The 19,310-nt window shown below is 30.1% G+C and overlaps 1 protein-coding gene across 1 annotated transcript in view; it reads left to right on the top strand.

Annotated features, from left to right (window-relative positions):
• Positions 1–19,310, top strand: part of mtg (mind the gap) — a 350,491-nt gene that overhangs the window by 309,221 nt on the left and 21,960 nt on the right. The window contains exon 4 of the mRNA XM_075370917.1: positions 15,012–15,296. Coding sequence (XP_075227032.1) covers positions 15,012–15,296 — 285 coding nt within the window. The remainder of the gene's footprint in view (positions 1–15,011; positions 15,297–19,310) is intronic.

The following is a 19,310-nucleotide window of genomic DNA, read 5'->3' as shown; positions in this document are numbered from 1 at the left end:
AAAGTAAATAATATCAGGTGATGTAGCCGTTTAATTTGTTCTTGTGTTGTTCATTATTAGTTATTGTTTTTTATTATTAGTATTATAGTAATATTTAAAATTCGTTATTGTATGCATTATGAATTAAAAATGCAATAAAATTAATTGTTCATGCAACGCGTTTCACCTCGTTTTATTGTTAACACGATTTTTCCGTTATTGCAACTTTGAATACTTATAACTCGATAACGAAGGTATTAACAGAAAAACAGGTTTCACCATTGTTTTTCTTGTAAAATTTTAAATCGAAATCATGTTTCATATGTCCACCATGCTATTTTTAAAAAAATTTGATTCAATATGTCGGAACCAAGATGGCAGACCTAAATTATTTATCCACCATATCACAATTCAGATTTTTTTTAACTCTGTAGAATTCCATTTCTTTTTTCCTCCAAATATCTCTAAGATACACAGTATAAAGCTGTTTCCATAATTAAATATCACCTGGTATATATATATAATATTTATTTGTAAATATAGTTAATTTCCTTTATTTTGTAAAGCTTAGATTAAAAAATACTATTACAGTACTATAATTATTAAAGTAAAGGTAAACAAATAATTTTATAAATTTAATAATAACAAATAAAAATGGTCTTATTTTACACAACAATACTTCTCCATTAACCTACAAAATTTTATTGTGTAAACTTTTCTTAAAATAATTATGTTAAAAGGTAATGTGGAAAATTTATATAAACTTTTTTGAAGTTGAGGTCAAATTGAAAAGCGCTTGCAGAAAAGTGGAACGTCGTGGATATAAATAGCTGACTTAGAATAACTGTTTCTTCATATTATACAAAATAGTTTTCAAAATATACACTATATCTGGTTTGATTTTTATAATTTCATTTCAACTTCAAAAAAATTCTTTATAAGTGTTCTGCATTTACTTTTTAGATTAAAATGCAATAACAGAAGGTTCTTTTGTTTACTTTTTTCCATTTTTGAAAAAATATTTAGTAATGTAATCGAACTGCATAGTTTACATAAAATATCTATGCTAAAGTTATGTCCTGTTAGTTTGATGTTTATCTTATATCCCTTAGAATAAAATAATAGACATCTGATGTTTTACCTTTATTATGAAACAAGTTATTAAGCTTCAAATTGATAAGCAAAGATATAATGTGATTAATATTGAGTACAGTTAACTAATCAAAAAAATCTTTATATGTAATCATAACACCTTTAACTATTTTATTTTTTGATATTACATTCTCACTTAACTAGAACAAATCACAACTAATAGCTAGTTAAAATTTAACGATTGATCAATCCAGCCAGAGATACAAGAAATAATTGACTTACAAACATAATAAACAGCCTCTTACACATGTTTAATAAAATATTTCATCTACTTTTACTTTTATTTATTTATTTTTAAATATCTGTACTAAAATTTTATCCAGTTTAATTTTATGAAATATATTACTTTCTAATCTCTATGCTAATTCATATGATTTTTATTTTTTAAAGTACAAGAATATTGGATACCCTAAGGGATGATCTTAACAAGCAATCTAAATTTATTAAAACATTTACTACCAAGTATATACTTTTTTTCCAAAGAACGGTTAATGACAAAGAATCTGCATAAATTAAATGTCATCAATTTTTTCATATTTAATTCATATTATTTGCACATTATATAATAGAGCTTATTATGTTTATTTTAAACATACATATAAATAATAAATTTGTGAAGTTTCAGCTGGAATATCTTAATGACAACAGAATAAGAAAAAACAAATTATGAAATCTTGAGCTAAAGGAAAGCGTTTGTCAGAAGATAAAAAGGAATTTTGCTTCTTACACATTCATACAAACAGATCTGTTGTTGCTAGAGACAAATTTGTATTACCGTGACTTATGTTAAAAAAAAAAGTGAAACTGAAATCAGGAGATACAATTTAGGACTAGGAGATCATACAGCATGAGAAATTAATTAAGTTAATTAATTAAAAGTCAGAGGGCGATAGACGACTCCCGTTAAAGCCCAACAGGGCAAGGAACAGGGGGTAGGGTGTGGCGACCGGAACGTCACTAGGGAGTGTCTTCTCCTACGGGGTTGGGATGCCCCGATGCTACTAGTATACTCAAAGTATACTAGTAGCACCAAGGCATTACTAGTATACTCAAAGTATACTAGCAGGACTGGGCAGTTTTATAATTTTAACAATGATTTTTAAACTTTGAGTTTAATGAATTAATTTTAGCTGCTGTTGATGTCTTCCAAGTAAGCTGAAAGATCTAGAGAACATATCAATGTGCTGATAAGGTGGATTATATTAATTGTTAATTTTGTTATTTAACGTATCAGCAGTACCATGTTTGAGAAGTGAAAGATTATGAAATTGTGCAAGATCTGATATTTTTATTTTTGAACTATTAAAAAACCCTGTGTTTTGAACAAGGTAGAGGTCAAATTAGACATTACCTCAGTCAAACCTTTTATGAATGTTTGATCAAGGTAATATTTGACATCATAAAATGTCACCAAAGGAATAACTGAATAGCTACCACATTTGTGTAGTTTGATGTCTTGCAATTTTTCATTCTTGTGAGACAAAAAAGATATGGTATTTCCTTTAAAGACAAATGACCTGAACCATCTCAAGCTGTTAAATATTTGGCCTGATTTTATAAATCAAGATGAAACTTTATTACAAAAATATTTATACTTCATCGGTTAAATTCAGCATAAATGGATAAGAATGGAAGGATAGCACTTTTAACACTTCTTCCGATGTGAATTTGATGTAATAAAACCTTTCTTTATTAGCTATTTTCTAATTAGTAAATAGAAAAATAGAATTTTAGTCCACTTGGTATGAGATTCCCACCTCAGAATTATTTCATACTAACAAGACACATTACTTACATGCTTAATAACGTATTTCAGCCAGGTCTGTATGTTGCTTGCATGTACTGCGTGTAATATCATGTTAAAAATATTATATCACATCGAATGTTATATTTAGTAATCCTGATGCTGAGTATATATACAAAATTTGATTGAAAAAACTTCATTGAATGATCAAAAACCACATTTTTGAAAAGAATCTTTAGATTCAACACAAGTGAATTTTCAAAGCATACTTATTTAAAGTTTTTCCTTAATTTAATGAATATTACTAACATTGATTGCAACTGCCATTTTATTTCATAAGATATTTCAATCATTAAAATTTCCAATATTAATACTCTTACATTATTTTATTTTAAAATGTGTGTGTGTGTATGTGTGTAAAAAGTACAGTTAGTGGGATTATATTTTATATTTCACCATATATCTGGAATTATTTTATATTTTTGTTTTAATTTTCATTTAGAATCTTTTTTCACATATTTAGATTAAAATAAATACCAATTAATACAATGATGTCAACGCTGCAGTCACTTTTCCTAAAAGTTATTATTATTATAGTTTAATTGTTTTTGTCATTTTTAATTTTATTTATTGTCATTTGATAACAACAGATCTAATTAAAGGAAATAAAAACATTGAAATGTGTTTGTAAAATTTTACTAAATAATTTAATTTCTAAATGTATATAATTTCATATTTTTAACTTTCATGGTTTTACTTTGACGTTTGGGATTCAATTAACTACACATCTCAGGAATGGTTGGCCTGAATCTGTTTAAGACTACACCTCATTTACATGTGGCCTCTCATTGGGCCATTGGGTTGCTTATTGTCATAAGTTGAATAGATTGAAATGTATACATTATTAACAGAATAAAAAAAATCTTTAAAACTATTGGCTTGCTTGTTATGGTTAACAATTTAGCTGTTCTATTATGAAATTTTGTATTCAATTACAGTTAAATGTGGATAGTTTTCAGTTAAACTTTTCACACCCACAACAATGAGCTATTTTAGTACTAAAATTGTTCCAGTGTGTTAACTCATTACATATAGTACAAGAGGTTATTCAGCAAGTAAGTTCTAAAGGGCTATTAAAAGAGATCAAGAACACATTCAAGTAAAATTATTATTAAATACTTTTAGCAAACAACTAAAAATACTTTTGTGAACATTACTTAAGTAAAATTATTGTACTCTGAAGCACAAATCACTCTGTTTTTCTAAAAAATTTCCTCCATTGTTGAGGAGCTTATAATCACAGAAGACCAGAAGTTTATTCTTCATTAAAAAATGATGCCCCTTGCAACGCAAGCAATGTATTAATGACTTCTTTTATCTCATAGTCATTGTGAAACTGTCGGCCAGCAAGGAAGGTACACATAACAACAAATGCAATGAAAATCTAATCGTTTCCTGCTGAAGGTTGTGAGGAGATGTCACATTATAGCAGAAGTGTGAGGGCCTGTGTTCTATTAATCGACAAACAAAACTCCTTTTTTGTTCCAAAACACTGTACACGTGATTATCCAAATAGAAAACATCACCTTGCATTTTGTCTAGTTGTGTGAATCTGTGTTGGAATACTTATGTTACAAGAAGTATCGTAGATTATTTATATATATTTTTAAATAAATTTGAAAAAAAAATTTTACCGTATATAAATTGTCACCACACGCTCTTTAATTAACCTATATTGGTAATTATCCAATTCAAAAAAGAAATTTGGGTTTTTTTCATTTTTAATATTTATTTCTTGTCTTATGTTATGAACTTGAAAATTTAGAGATGACTTGGCAAAACAAGAGGACTGAAATTTCATATCTATATTATTATATGAATTACTTAATAAATTTAGATAATAGCTAAATAACTTTTAAAAAAAAAAAAAATATATATATATATATATATATATATATATATATATATATATATATAAATGTATTTGTTAAGACTTAATTTTAAACATACAGATATTTTTACATGACTGCCCAAAAGAATGTAATGTATTTAGGGTATATGAAAGTATGTATGTATGTTTGTTTTTTCCATCATAAATCGGCTGAACCGATTTTGGATGTATGACCCGCATTGGAATCCTTACATTACTAGGAGTGTCACAGGCTGTATAAATATATATATTTATATATAAATTTATTTATATATATATATATATATATAAATAAATTTTAAAAAATTGAAAAGAAATTATACTACATACAAAATTGTCACCTGCATGCTCTTTAATTATCCTATATTAGCAATTATCCCATATTAAAGAAGAATGTTTTTTTATTAAACCTCCTGGACCACTGTTAGGTATTGATTCAGAGGAAGAGATGAATGAAAATTTTTGTAGCGTGTGAAAATGCCATGCTTGACCGGGATTCGAACCCGGGACCTCCAGATGAAAGGCCGAGACGCTACCACTCGCACCACGGAGGCCAGCAAAAAGAGGAATGTTTGTCACAACTTGCCTAACGCACTGAGAATGCGCTAATTTGAAAATCAAATTAGCGCAAAAATTTAGCCCAAAAGAGTGTAATGTATTTAGGGTGTAAGTATATACTTGTTCCACCGTAGCAGTCCAACGGCTGAACCGATTTAGATGTATGACTCTGCGTTGGAATCCTTACGTTATCGGGAGTATCACACAGGCTCTCTCTATGTATAAAATATTATAATATACATATATATTTTGATTTTTTTTAAAAATAAATTTAAAATAATTTTATTAAATTTTAAAAATTTAATAAACTTTTTTTTTATAGTATTTAAAAAAAATACTATATACAAAATTATCACCGGTGCGCTCTTTAATTATCCTATATTAAAGAGGAATGTTTGTTACTCGCATGCCTAATGTGCTGAGAATGCGCTAAAATGAAAATCCAAGGCGAATTTCAAAAACCGTGCTCAGAAGTTTCTAATTTCGACCGCTAAGTGGCGAACTCTATGTTTTTTTAGTTTTTTTGCCAGTCGAGTTTTTTAATTTTTAACTGATTTAAAACTTGTTTAGAAAAAACCCTTGTAGAACGTATATGAACAAATAAAATATAAAGGAAATTATTCTTGATTTTTCTTTAACTAGTTTTTTAAAGCACATCCCATCTGTTGAGATAGTGTAAATGATTACACACTAGCCTTTCCTCGTAAGAGGTTGATAATTCGACGACCGGCCTAAAGAGTTAAAATTTAATGGTAAATCGTTACCAGTATCCTGTTGTTGGGTTCTAAATAACAACGCTCTTGGCTTGAAATTCCACGGATGTAACAAGTCGCTAGAACACTGATTACATGATTAAGGGTCGGGACTGTGTACGGGCTCTGATTAAGAAAGCTTCAGTAGGTACGCGAAGATTTCCAGAATGTCATATGAATCAGTCTATAAAAACAGGCTCCCGTTTTCTGTATCTCCATTCTCCCTTCTGTTATTAGTATACCATATCATTCCATACTTTATTATTCCACATTTCAGGTAGTCTGAGCCAACATTTCTTTCTGTATATTTTATTTCGCTACCTTATTTTTGCTTTTTTTTAATTAAAATGGTTTGTAAATTTTCCTTTACGTAAACCATATTATATCTTAGTTTTGTCTTCTGCCTCTTTTTATCAATTTTATGTAAACGTAATATCAGTCAATTTCCCTGGCTAATCTTTTGCTGAGTTTTGACAGATGATTAGGTTCAGGACCTACACGTTCAACCATAATCTGAGAGAAGATTTTTTTATATTTTAAAAAGCCAACTTTCAAGTAAATTATAAGGTAAGAGTTCCCCAGGTACTTCATTTATTCACTATTATCTATCATGTCTGATAAGATCATTTCTTAATCCACCTCACAAGGAAGACGTCCAATGAGAGGTGAGAAATTTACGACGGTTTATGTGATCTTTCAATCATAGCTGATGTTAGGGAAAAACTCAGTTGTTAGTTGCATTAGTATTTTTGTGATATTTACTTTAAAAGTAAATATGAGTTTACGCTGAAAATCCACGATTCAAAAAAACATTTAATATATATATATATATATATATATATATACATATATGTATTTTTTTATTCAAAATTCACCATATCCAGACACGCATTCAAGAAGCAGATAGCGAGTGACAGCATTTCTCGTTATGTGTACAATGTATTGTTGGTATTTTTTTTTTTTTTAAGGTGAAATGAAACTTGCTTTACCTGAGTTAGAAAGTAACTAACTGAAGACTATATCCAACTGTATAATAAATATTACAAGTACTTATGTAACTTTCTATAAACTTAATAATTTGGTCAACAAATACTTTTAAAACTTTTTTTGTGTATTCTACACATACTATTTAGAATATATTTAAATAATGTATTATTTATAATCGTTCTTGTTTGTTCTTAACAAATAATATGTGACGTAACACCATTCTTAACGCTTTAAATCTTGTCTTTGTTAGTATATAAATTGTTGTAAAGCATTTAAATATTTTTACGTATTCTGAAAATTTGAATATTTTTAATAATAATATTATTGGATATATCTATTATTCAACTAGTTAAATAAATAAGAGTATGTTCAAGGATCGTATATATGAAATAAAATTATAAGAAAATAGACATTATATATTCAGAGTGTATCACGAAGTTCTTTAGGGTCTTACATAACCTACTCTACTCGTTAAAATAGTGGAAACGATTTATATAAACGTACGTACTAAAATGCTTCATTTGCGAGTTATGGCTACTGAATGATTTTGCTCAGATTTCAGCTATTCCGGTAAAATGAGATCGTACTGAAATTTTTAGGATGTTAAGGAGCAAAATTAGTGGTTTCTTATGGTTTTTGACCTGAAAAATTGAGTAAAATTAGTCTACATCAGATTCTAAGTCTATCCATATCAGATTTTTTGTTTGACGTACAAAAACTCTGTTAAATGGGTAATAAACAAGTAAAACTTTTTTCTGAGTAATTTTAATCTGTACTTTTTAAAATTAATTTATATAAAAATTCATGAAGATATTCAATTTGTTTAAAGCAAAAAAATTTTAAATATGTTTGAAAAATTTCCTATGCTCTCCTAATTAACAGATTTAAATTTTCCAAAATGGATTTGAAAGTTCGATTGCTGTTTTATATATGATTAAATTTTCAAGTATCTGGAGACTATTTCAGGCTCTACACAATTTGGAAAAATCGCAATTTTTTCAAAATCTAGACTGCAAAGTTATTGTGCAAAAAACTGTCAGACCGATCTTGTTGAAATTTGGCGTGTTGCTTTAGTTATCATATCAAAAAGTTCTTTGAGGAAAAATCTGAAGGTTCTGTGTATAATTACTTGAAAAACATTCCTAAAGAATCTTGTTTTTTTTTTCTTTTTTTGACAGTTATTGCTATTTTTGCATCAATAATAACGTATTCTTTGATTTGCAACCGATGATATTATGTGGAAAATTTAATAACAAAACTTTTCTCTCTCTCTCTCTCGATCTTTTCTCTAAAATAAACAATTTTTGAATTATCTCGGGAAATATGAAAAAATGGATATTTTTGCGATTTTTACATTTTGTTTAATAAAAATTTACGCACACCTTTTTTAACTGGCGCATAACGAAATTCTGATGATATTCTGGAGGCATTAAAGCAAAAATTAGCGAATTCTCCTGTAAAGAATTTAATTCTGAACAAAATAGTGTAAGTTAAGTTCAATAAAGCAAAGAAAAGTTAGAAAAATGCGAATTTATTTACAAACAGTACACTAGACATTGTTCGTGCCAGTGACATTGTACAAGTGCATTGTACGTACCAGTTTATAATAAATGTTCAAAAATAATTCCGTCGTTTTCAACCTATTTTTTGGTACGCTTCTGTACTGCTTTTGTTGCTCTTTTTAGTTCTTCAGGACTGCCCTTAAGTTGTTCAGCCGCATCAATAACTCAGACAATTAATTCCTCACGAGGATGTATTTTTGTTTTATGTACAATATTTTTCATCCATCTCCAGACGCAAAAATCTAAAGGTGTTAGATCAGGCGATCTTGGTGGCCAGGAATATGAACCTCCACGACCGATCCATTTCTCAGGGAAATGATGAATTAACTGAGCGGAAACGGCTCAGAGGCGCGCCATCGTGCTGGAAGTAAACTTTGCATCTCGTCTCTAGACGAATATTTTCCTCTAGAAGATGTTCAAGGAGCTGCGGCAATTCTTCTTGAAGAAAGTGAAAGTAGACCTCAATATTTAAGTGGCCATGTAATACGAACGGTCCAAACAATTGATTTTGAAGAAGGCCGCACCATACATTGATGCTAAATCGGTGTTGAAAATTTCCTTCCACCATTTCATGAGGATTTACTTCTTGTTGAACAGATAGTTCGTAGCTGGTACGAATACTAGGTAGTGAAACTGTTTTCCGAAGATTACGAAAAGTCGCTCTAATTGTTTTCGGATCTGGAATCCTGCGATTCGGATTACGTTTTTTTTTTTTGCTTGATGATATCGCCACATAAGCTTGAAGCTTGTACGTGGAATATGGAAATGTAGCGTATGAAAAATGCCTCACCGGCATTCGAACCCAGGACCTCCGGATGAAAGGTCGAGACGCTACTACTCGCGCCTCGGAGGCCGGCAGAATATTTCATATTTTACTGCAGCAGCAGCATTACCATTACACACACCCAAAACGAATGCCATATCAGCTTATTCCTCTGTTGTAAAAAAGTACGGCATTACTCCAATGGCAAACCAATCACGTTTGAAACTAAAATTTACAGAAAACCTTTACTAACGACACCATAGTTACAGTGCCCGGTAATCCTAATGTGCCTTACAGAATGATTTAAACACTAATACAGTATTGCGCATTGCTGATCAGTTGTTATTTTACTACCAACTTTGAAATAACAATTTTTCAAATAATTTATTTTATTTCTGTCATTAATAAGTGTTCACATCAGATAAGTCATGTCGTGTCCACATGAGAATGTGGACACGACATTACTCCCTTGTAGCCTATTAAATTACATGTACTCATTTTTAAAAAATGAAGAGTACTAAAATGTTATTTCATTAATAACTTCTGATATTTTTTATACTTTTTTTCTTTTTATTATTAAATTATTATTTATGTAAAACCTTTTTACAATCGGAGGTTAATAATTATTAATAAATCAATATAAATTTAAAAAAAAGAGATGAAGTAGATTTCCTATGCCATTCTTTTTCCTAACCGATCTTTTCTAAGATCCAAATATTTCATTAATTAAAATTTCATTTTGCTATAACTCTGGAACCAATGAAAATAAGTACCACTTATGTCGTTGAAATGCTCTCAATGATATGTCGTTGAAAAGCTCTCAATGAGAGCTTATTACTACAGTCAAGAAAAAGTCCAAAATCCAAAAAGATTTGAATATTGGGCTTTTTTGGATACTTTTGGTCAAGTGGATTGCAATCAAAAAGGGAGGTGCGCAACTGGAAAGTACAAAAGTCTTAAATCCAAAATTTCAACATCCTACGGCATATAATTTTTCAGTTATGCGAGATATATACGTACGTATGTACCTACATACATACATACGTACAGACGTCACGCCGAAACTAGTCAAAATGGATATTTCCGTTGAAATCTGAAAACCGAAATTTTTTGCATCACAATACTTCCTTTACTTCGTACAAACAAGTAAAAATTGATATATAAGTAACTTTATTTATTTTAAATTTACAGCTGTTATGTAATTTTATCTTTTTAAAATTTATTAACGCCAATTTTATGTGTAAATTTGTTTTTTTAAATTTTCACATCACCAAAAAATAATTTGGTTTTTATTTACATTAAATAAATATTTTTCTAACAAACGTAATAATGTACTGTTTCTAAATAAAATTCTAATTTTTATAACTTTTCTTTGTTTTATTCAACTTATCTTACACCATTTTGTTCAGAATTGAATTCTCTACAAGTTTTATGTGTTTATTTAACAAAGTTATTGTACGTCAAACGTATAAAACATGGGTTTTCACCTAAATTTATTGGTTTTCACCCTAGATTTCTCAAAACTTACAGCAGATACAGTTCTGGGACCCATTTAATTAGATTTTTCAAGTCAAACCCCATAAGAAATAACTAATTCTGCTCCTTAAATAACGCTCTAAAAATTTCAGTAAGTCCTCATTTCACTGGGGTAGCTGAAATCCGAGAAAAACTTTCACTTACCGTAACTCGCAATCGAAACATTTTACAACATTCGTTTATATGAACCTTTTCTATTATTTTCACGAGTAGAATAGATTATAAATGTCCCGTGAGAACTTCGTGATGCATTATGTATAATAAAAAGAGCTATAGAAATATCAACTCAAGGGACCACAATCCGTGAAAATGGCAAACACATTCTGAAAAATAACAAACATCGGCATGCCAGGATACTAAGAAAAAGTGAGAATGTATTGGTGTCCTGTTATCTTTTTCAATACGCTTAACATTGACGTATTTGATTGTTACACATCAACATGCTAAGCCTCTCGAAATACGGGTAATACAATCCTAAAGCTCTATAAGTGGAAAAGTTCTCTCTTTTCACCGTAAGGATTGGTTGTGTAAAGAGTATCTTAAGTACCTCAGATTGCTTTGTCATGCATAACAGAGATAAGAAAAAAAAGTACAGATAGATGAAAGTATTATTTTGATAAATAATCTATGTTGATGGTTCCACTGAATAGGGATATGTGAAAAAAGAAAAGACGTAATAAATCAATAAACAGAACAAAATGTATAAAACAGTTTTTTATCAGCGTTCATAAAACAAAATGAGAATGAAAACAAAAAGAAAAGTAATAATATATCCTCTTCATCTTTATTATTAGTTTTTATTTGATAAATATTTTATAAACTTTCTTTTTATATTCTTTGCTTCGTAAGTGTTTGTAATTTTTATTCAATTTATTTTTCATTTTTTGCTTGTATTAATTTGACTATTTCTTTTATGACTAATGATCTTATTTATTTAACATTCAAAATAAGTATTTAGTTATTAAATTAATTTGTAAAACCGGTTTTGAACGCTTAATTCTTTTTCCTTTTTTTTTTTTTGATAACTGTTTATTATGAATTATTCTGTAAATTTTTCTTAATAGTTTGAATTAATGGTATAGAATTTAACTTGCAGTAAAAATTATTACTTATTTTTATATAACTAAGTTGGGTTTTTTTTTTATTTAAATTTTATAAGTTATATAATCTTGGGATTTAAAAAAAAATAAAAGATTCTTCGATTAAATAATAAGGAAATAATTATTTTGAATGACTTTGAACTTTCTAAGATTTTTGTATTGAGTTTAACATTTATCTATTACGGTATTATTTTTTTTTACGAATTTGAAAATGTAATTTTTTTTATTAGATGGGTAGTATAATTAATTTAACCTAATCACTGGGTAAATTTTATGTTTATCATTTTATGCACTTTTCTTTCTTTGTTTTTCCTGTTTAGCCTCTGGAACAACAATAACCTTTCACACAATACTTCAGAGGATGAATGTGGATGATACATATGTATGAGTGTAAATGAAGTGTAGTCTTGTACAATCAACTATCAAAGAATACCGTTATCTACAATATAGTATTCAAATCTGTATAAAAGTAACTGGCTTTACTAGTACTTGAACCTTGGAACTCTCGACTTCTGAACCAGCTGATTTGGGAAGATGCGTTCACCACTAGACCAACTCGGTGGGTTTAATGGTCAGCCAGAGACTGTACAAGACTACACTTCATTTACGCTCATACATATAATCTGAAGTAATCCGATATCATCTTACGGTGATGATAGATATCATCTTACGGTAATTCCGGAGGCTAAACAGAAAAAGTAGGATAGTTAAAGAGCGTGCGAGTGACAGCTTTATATGTAGTATAATTTTTTTTTTAATTTATCTAAACATATATATGTAGCCTATGATTCTTGCGTAACGTAAGGATTCCAACGCGGTGTCATTAATCTAAATTGGTTTAAATCAATTTAGATGCTACGGTGGAACAATTTTACACCCTAAATACATTACACTCCTTTTTGGGCAATCGTATAAAAATGGTCAAGTTTGATAAATTCAGAATAAAAAGTTTTCAGATTACTCAGGAGAAAAGCTTACGACAAAGTTAATTGATAAAAAAAATGATTACTGTAAAACCTGCTAAAGGAGATAATAATACCTGTAAAGGAAAAAAACCGATTTTTCTCTCTATTTTCTTCCGAATGGGAAAAATCACTATAAAAGATAGCTCCAACATATTGCCTCTACCTTATCCATGTACTGACCATTTTTCTTCTTTCATTCAAAAGCGAAGTTCATTTAAAAAGTCTTAAGCTATTTTTTATTTATTGTTACTTTTCCTCGAGGCCGGACCTGCTTTAATATAGACACAGCCCCGAGGGAGAATCAGAAGGAACCGAAAGGACATGAACACTGCGTACTACTCCCGTTCGATCTACAACATAGTCCCCATGTTATCATACCATGGGGTTATCTGGGACTAAGCACGCCGAATTGTCAAGCATGCTTCTCTACACTACAAGAACCGGACATCGTGTGTTCTGTCATCTCCTGTCCGCAACAGACACATTCCAGAGAGTCTCAACGTTCGTGCGCAAAGGTATGCTTTACAATAATCGTGACCGGTAAAGAACTGGATTAATTCCAGTTTTCCATGTGTACGGTCTAGCCATTTCTGGAGTTTCGGGATAAGTCTATAGATCCATTTACCGTTCATCGAATGATCCCATAAAGCCACGTAATCTGGAACAATATTACCTTCTGCAACAATGAACAAATTTCAATTGTATACAATTGTAACAAGCAGTTACAATTTTGTAACCTGAAGGCTTGATTTATAAATCACACTAAATTTTAAGTATGTATCTCTACTATTGATAATTTTTTGTAACTGCATGTATTTTTCAATATCTTGTTAACCCTTAATCTCAAAGAATGATCCTCAGAAATTCACGTTTTAAATTTTCTCTCGGAAATGAATGAAATGTTACTATGTATAAACTTACCAGCAACAGCAGTTTGGTAATTTTCTTGTCACCATCTCTTTTCTTTCTTTTTTATATATATCTACTAAATACTTATCTTTTATTCAAGGTAAATCAGGCAAAGTGATAAGGAAGCGTAACACTCATCTGTATAAAGTTGTTGGTTGGACTTATAAACCTGCCGTTACGGCATCACATAATAATGTAATGAATTACTTATTCTACGAATAATAAAGTATAAATATTAACGTAGCGAAAATTTTATTAGGTAGTTTAATTAACATGATGTTATTCCAACATAATTACTATTTGAATAAGTTTTAAGAAGGTTTAAAACCAATAAAAAAAGGGAAAAAACATGTTTTAAACAATTTTGAAAATTAGGTTTAATTTTTTCATCTCGTTTTAAAATGTTCAATTTAACGGTGATGTCAATTTTTGTTACTTCAATGATTAAAACTTCCTGTCGACTTAATCAGGGGTCTTTTTATTACACAAAGTTTGAATTATTTGGTTTACTTTACCACCGTCTCCTATAACTGAGTCTTATTCCTCTGAAAATTAGGTACATATATATATATATATATAATGACAGCAGATCGCTGAACAGATTTTAAACAACTTTTTTTTTGCTCTAGAATCAATTTGGTTCATTGAAGAACTTATGCATCAACAAGCTAGAACTGCACTTGAGTATGTGAACATGTCTGCAATGAAACATTTTTAATTCTCTGATCTGAAGATATGAATTTATATTTTGTTTTGCTGATATTTCATCCAAATTTTTTATATTTAATTTTAATATTTTTTTGGGTTGCTTAAATGGTATATGCATTACAGAAAAAGTAAAATTGATTTAATTCAGACGTACAGATCAATTATTAAAAGTTTTTCCATTTTGATTACTTAAAATAATTCGTAAAAGCAGTACTGATTGTTTTTGTTACCATGTGGACGACCGTTGCATTCTGTTATTTGTACAGCTACGTGATGAAATAGATGATTTATACATATTTTGTATAATTAATTTCAGTTTAAAATAAATAAAAACAATTTAATAATATATTTATTATTTTATTTCAGGGCAAAGCATTGGATGCCACTAGTCGCAGCGGTGTTGGTAGAAGTAGAGTTGGAGTACCACCATTCAAACCACTGCCTCCAAAAGGAGGTAATAATAATCAGATTAATAGGCAAAGTGGTCCCGGTGCCATAGTAGAAGTGGTTCCAGCGTTTGCGGCTTTACCACCGTCAATCGCAAGAATACCGAGTGCAAGTGTAGCAAGTGTTGGACCTGTAACGCAAAATAGATCACCAGCTCCACAAGCGTTTCAAAGCGCTTTGCAGATGGCCAATCGACGATTCCAGGTACGATTTTAAGTGATAAAGTTACTCTAAACTATATAGCAGTAAATACTATTATTAATATTATAGTATATATAGTATTATAGTATGTTTTATTAAAATTAATATTATAATAACAGTACACTTTACTTATTATAAATATTTAAAAAAAATCAAACCAAATACTAAAAAAAGAAACACTTTGTGATTAGCATAATATTATTCCAACATAATCTCTATGTGAATAAATTCTAAGAAGATTCATTAGTTTTAAATCATCGTTTTATAAAATTAAAAAAAAAAGGCTTGTATTTTGGTTTGTAGTTTTTGTATTTCTTTAAATCACTGTTTCCTCTAAAAAGCTTTAAAAACCACCAGATCTATTAAATTTCAATTAATAAAATATACTATCTTAGAGAAATAAACTTAATTTTGAATTTACACGGTGTCTAAATCCTTCTTTCTTTTTCCTGTTTAGCCTCCGGTAATTACCTTTCACACAATACTTCAGAGGATGAATGAGGATGATACATATGTATGAGTGTAAATGAAGTGTAGTCTTGTACAGTCTCAGTTCGACCATTCCTAAGATTTGTAGTTAATTGAAACCCAACCATCAAAGAACACCGGTATCCACGATCTAGTATTCAAATCCGAGTAAAAATAACTGTCTTTACTAGGACTTGAACGCTGGAACTCTCGACTACCAAATCAGTTAATTTGGAAAGACGCGTTCACCACTAGACCAACCCGGTGGGTTTACGGTATCTAATCCTGGTTTAAAATTGATATTAACCTAATAAAATTTTGAAAAATCGATTTTTTTTTTAAGAAACTCTTAAATTCCATTTTTTTCAAAAAAGAAACTTAATATAAATAAATTCTATACGATATAAAATAATGTTTTTTTTCTGTCTTATTATTGAGATTTTCAATATACTTAAAGAAAACCTGTTGGAATTACAAAAGTCTAGATAATTTTTGTGTGGGTACACAAAAATTACCTTGTTTTTCACTTGTTTTTGTAATAGTTCAATTTCAGCGTTCCATAATTTTTTAAGTTAATAATTAAAAAAATATATATGTGTACTTTTATTTAAGAACAGAGATTTATCTACCGTTTCCTTTTTTAATTTTTCCAATTTTCGGCTCAATATGGTAACCATGTAAAAAAAAAATTTATATTTATTGGTAAACATATGACAATTTTTAGTTAGAATAGCAACCCGAGTAGCTAGGGGCCCGCCTGGGTACTTACTTCGCCAAGATTGGCGTTCTGGTATCGAGCTCCAGTTAACTGAGATATTCGCCGTTAGGATGGGAATGGATGTGTGAAGAACTCTGTGATGGAGCTGTGGTGTAGGCATTGACCTCGCTCCTGAAAGCTGACCAGTGCAGAGAGAGGTAGGGTATGTTTCATTAAAGGCTTATTAAATTTGTTTTTGATTTTTGAATAAATTGGACCACTTGTTTTGTTGCTATGAGAACGATATTTTTGGTGTTTAAAAGTAAAGATCTGAGTGGATAGTCTAACTGAAGTTAGATATACGAATAGTTTTTGTGTGAAACCTTCCGTGTTAGAGGAAGGTGTGGGGATCGCGCTTCCAGGAATCTGTTAATGTGATAGTTAAAGGTTGTAAGTTATGGAAGGTGATCGTGGTTGGTGGTTGGAACGAACGCGATAGTAAGTTGTATAAGTACACTGATGGAGATATCTGCCGAGACATTTGCATCGATGGCATCCTGACAGAAGCCTAACTGATGACTGTGTTGTGTTATCAAGTTTAGAGGGTCTAGAAGACGATCTTTGGTAAATTCCATCATGACTCGGAACGGAGAGGATGGTTTGGCGACCGGGATCGTCACAAGGCGGGTATCTTCCCCTACGAGATTAGGATATACATAATTTCAATTAACTGTGGAAGGATGAAAAAGTTGTTTGTAAAAGGGTTATTCCAAATAAAACTAACGCTAACTGTTGGGAAAAATTTTAGTAACTTCACGTAAACGTGGAATACAGAACAGGCATTGCGTAGCAGTCGGCGTATAGCTGTACACATTGTGTTCGAGAGAGATAGATGGATAGGACGGGTGGAACAGTTAGATAGTCATTCCTTTACGCAAACATCTCGTGCAGCTCCGTATACTTACATAGTATGCAGTATTGTCACCAGTTGTTCAGGATATGTAATAGCGCGGTAAGCCAGCCGTCAGCCAATGTGCACAACAATACACCGCCCGCTACACCCACCGTCAGGATGTTTTTCACAATCTAAAAAAAAGCCGAAATTGCTTGTAATTTTAATGAAAATTATTCATTTTTGAGAGGTTCAATACATTTGAGGGAATTACGCATGAACAATAACCCGTTTGTCGCATGTTTTTTGATATATTTTAATGTTCTATAACTTCGTAACCAGGTTATATAAATAATATAAGTGTACTTAACAAGAGTTAGTTTCATCTGATGCACTAAGAATAGTTTTTTAAATGAAATAAATATGATGAAACAAAGTTTTGTAAATTTTAAAACTCTGGTCCTAAATCTAGTTTTTTATTTTGCAGCAATCAGTGTTTTATGTGTAATCTTAGTACAATTAAGTTTTAAATTATAAATTCTCCGTCAGCAGCTGCGTTAAACTGTTACACATGCCAACCTATTATGAGCCGGTCGTCATTACTTTGGCGTCACCACAAGAGAAAGCATAGTGTGTGTAAAAAAAGTGAAATATATATATATATATATGTTTAGATATATAAACGTGTGAACTGACGGTAGTTTTGGGGTCTGGGGAATGTGAAAGGGGAAGATATGTGGAAATTTTTCGGAAGTAGAATCAAGGTACCAATTACAATAGGTATCTTTTATGAAATCTACCTAATATAATCTGTTACTGAAGTTAAAAATTAGAATAAATTAGAATAGAACGTTAAAATTACACTATCATAAAAAAATAGGCGATAAACGGGTTTACTTTCATGAGTTATTTGCTATAATTTCTGCAAATTAATTAAAGCTTTAAAAAAAACGTTAAAAAGCTGATGATGGCACTACATGACTTCCTTGAACGCCTATTAAATTACATATTCACATTTTTTTTTAAATGAAAAGTACATAAAATTTTATTTCATTAATAACTTGTGATACTTTTTCATAATTTTTTTTTATTATTATTTATCGTAAAAATTTCTATACATTCAGACATTAATAATTTTATTAATAAATCAAAATATTTAAATTTAAAAAAAGTTAAAAAAAAGATGAAGTCGGATTCAAACCGATGTGCATTTCCCTTTTAAGACCCAAATTAATTAAAAAATTCATTTGGCTATAACTCTGGAACCAATGAAAATAAGTATCAATTTTGATATATCGTTGAAAATCTCTTAATTGAGGGCTTATTGCAGTTAAGAAAAAGTCCAAAATACATTTTTTTTGGATTTTGGGCTTTTTTTGACGCTTTTGATTTAGTTGATTGCAATCAAAAGGGCAGGTGCACAACTAGATGTTACAACAGTCCTAAATCCAAAATTTCAAAATACTACGGCAAATCGTTTTTGATGCGAGATACATACGTACGTACAGACGTCACGCCGCAATTCACCGGGTTAGTCTAGTGATGAACGCGTCTTCCCAAATCAGCTGATTTGAAAGTCGAGAGTTCCAGCGATCAAGTCCTAGTAGTCAGTTATTTTTATACAGATTTGAATACTAGATCGTGGATACCGGTGTTCTTTGGTGGCTGGGTTTCAATTAACCACACATCTCAGGAATGGTCGAACTGAGACTGTACAAGACTATACACTTCATTTACACTCATACATTTCATCACCCTCATTCATCCTCTCTGAATTAATACTTGAACGGTAATTTCCGGTGGCTAAACTGGAAAAAGAAAGAAAAGAAAGACGTCACGCCGAAACTAATGAAAATGGATATTTCCATTGGAATCTGAAAACTTTTTTTATAGCGATATTGTACTTCCCAAAAAATATCTTGTTTTCGCTGGTATAAATTCCAAGAAATTATTTTTTTTT

Source organism: Lycorma delicatula, chromosome 7, assembly GCF_047948215.1.
Source record: "Lycorma delicatula isolate Av1 chromosome 7, ASM4794821v1, whole genome shotgun sequence".
Taxonomy (NCBI): Eukaryota; Metazoa; Arthropoda; class Insecta; order Hemiptera; family Fulgoridae; genus Lycorma; species Lycorma delicatula.
Note: the sequence above shows the minus strand (reverse complement) of the source record. Positions and strands in the feature narration are given on the sequence as shown.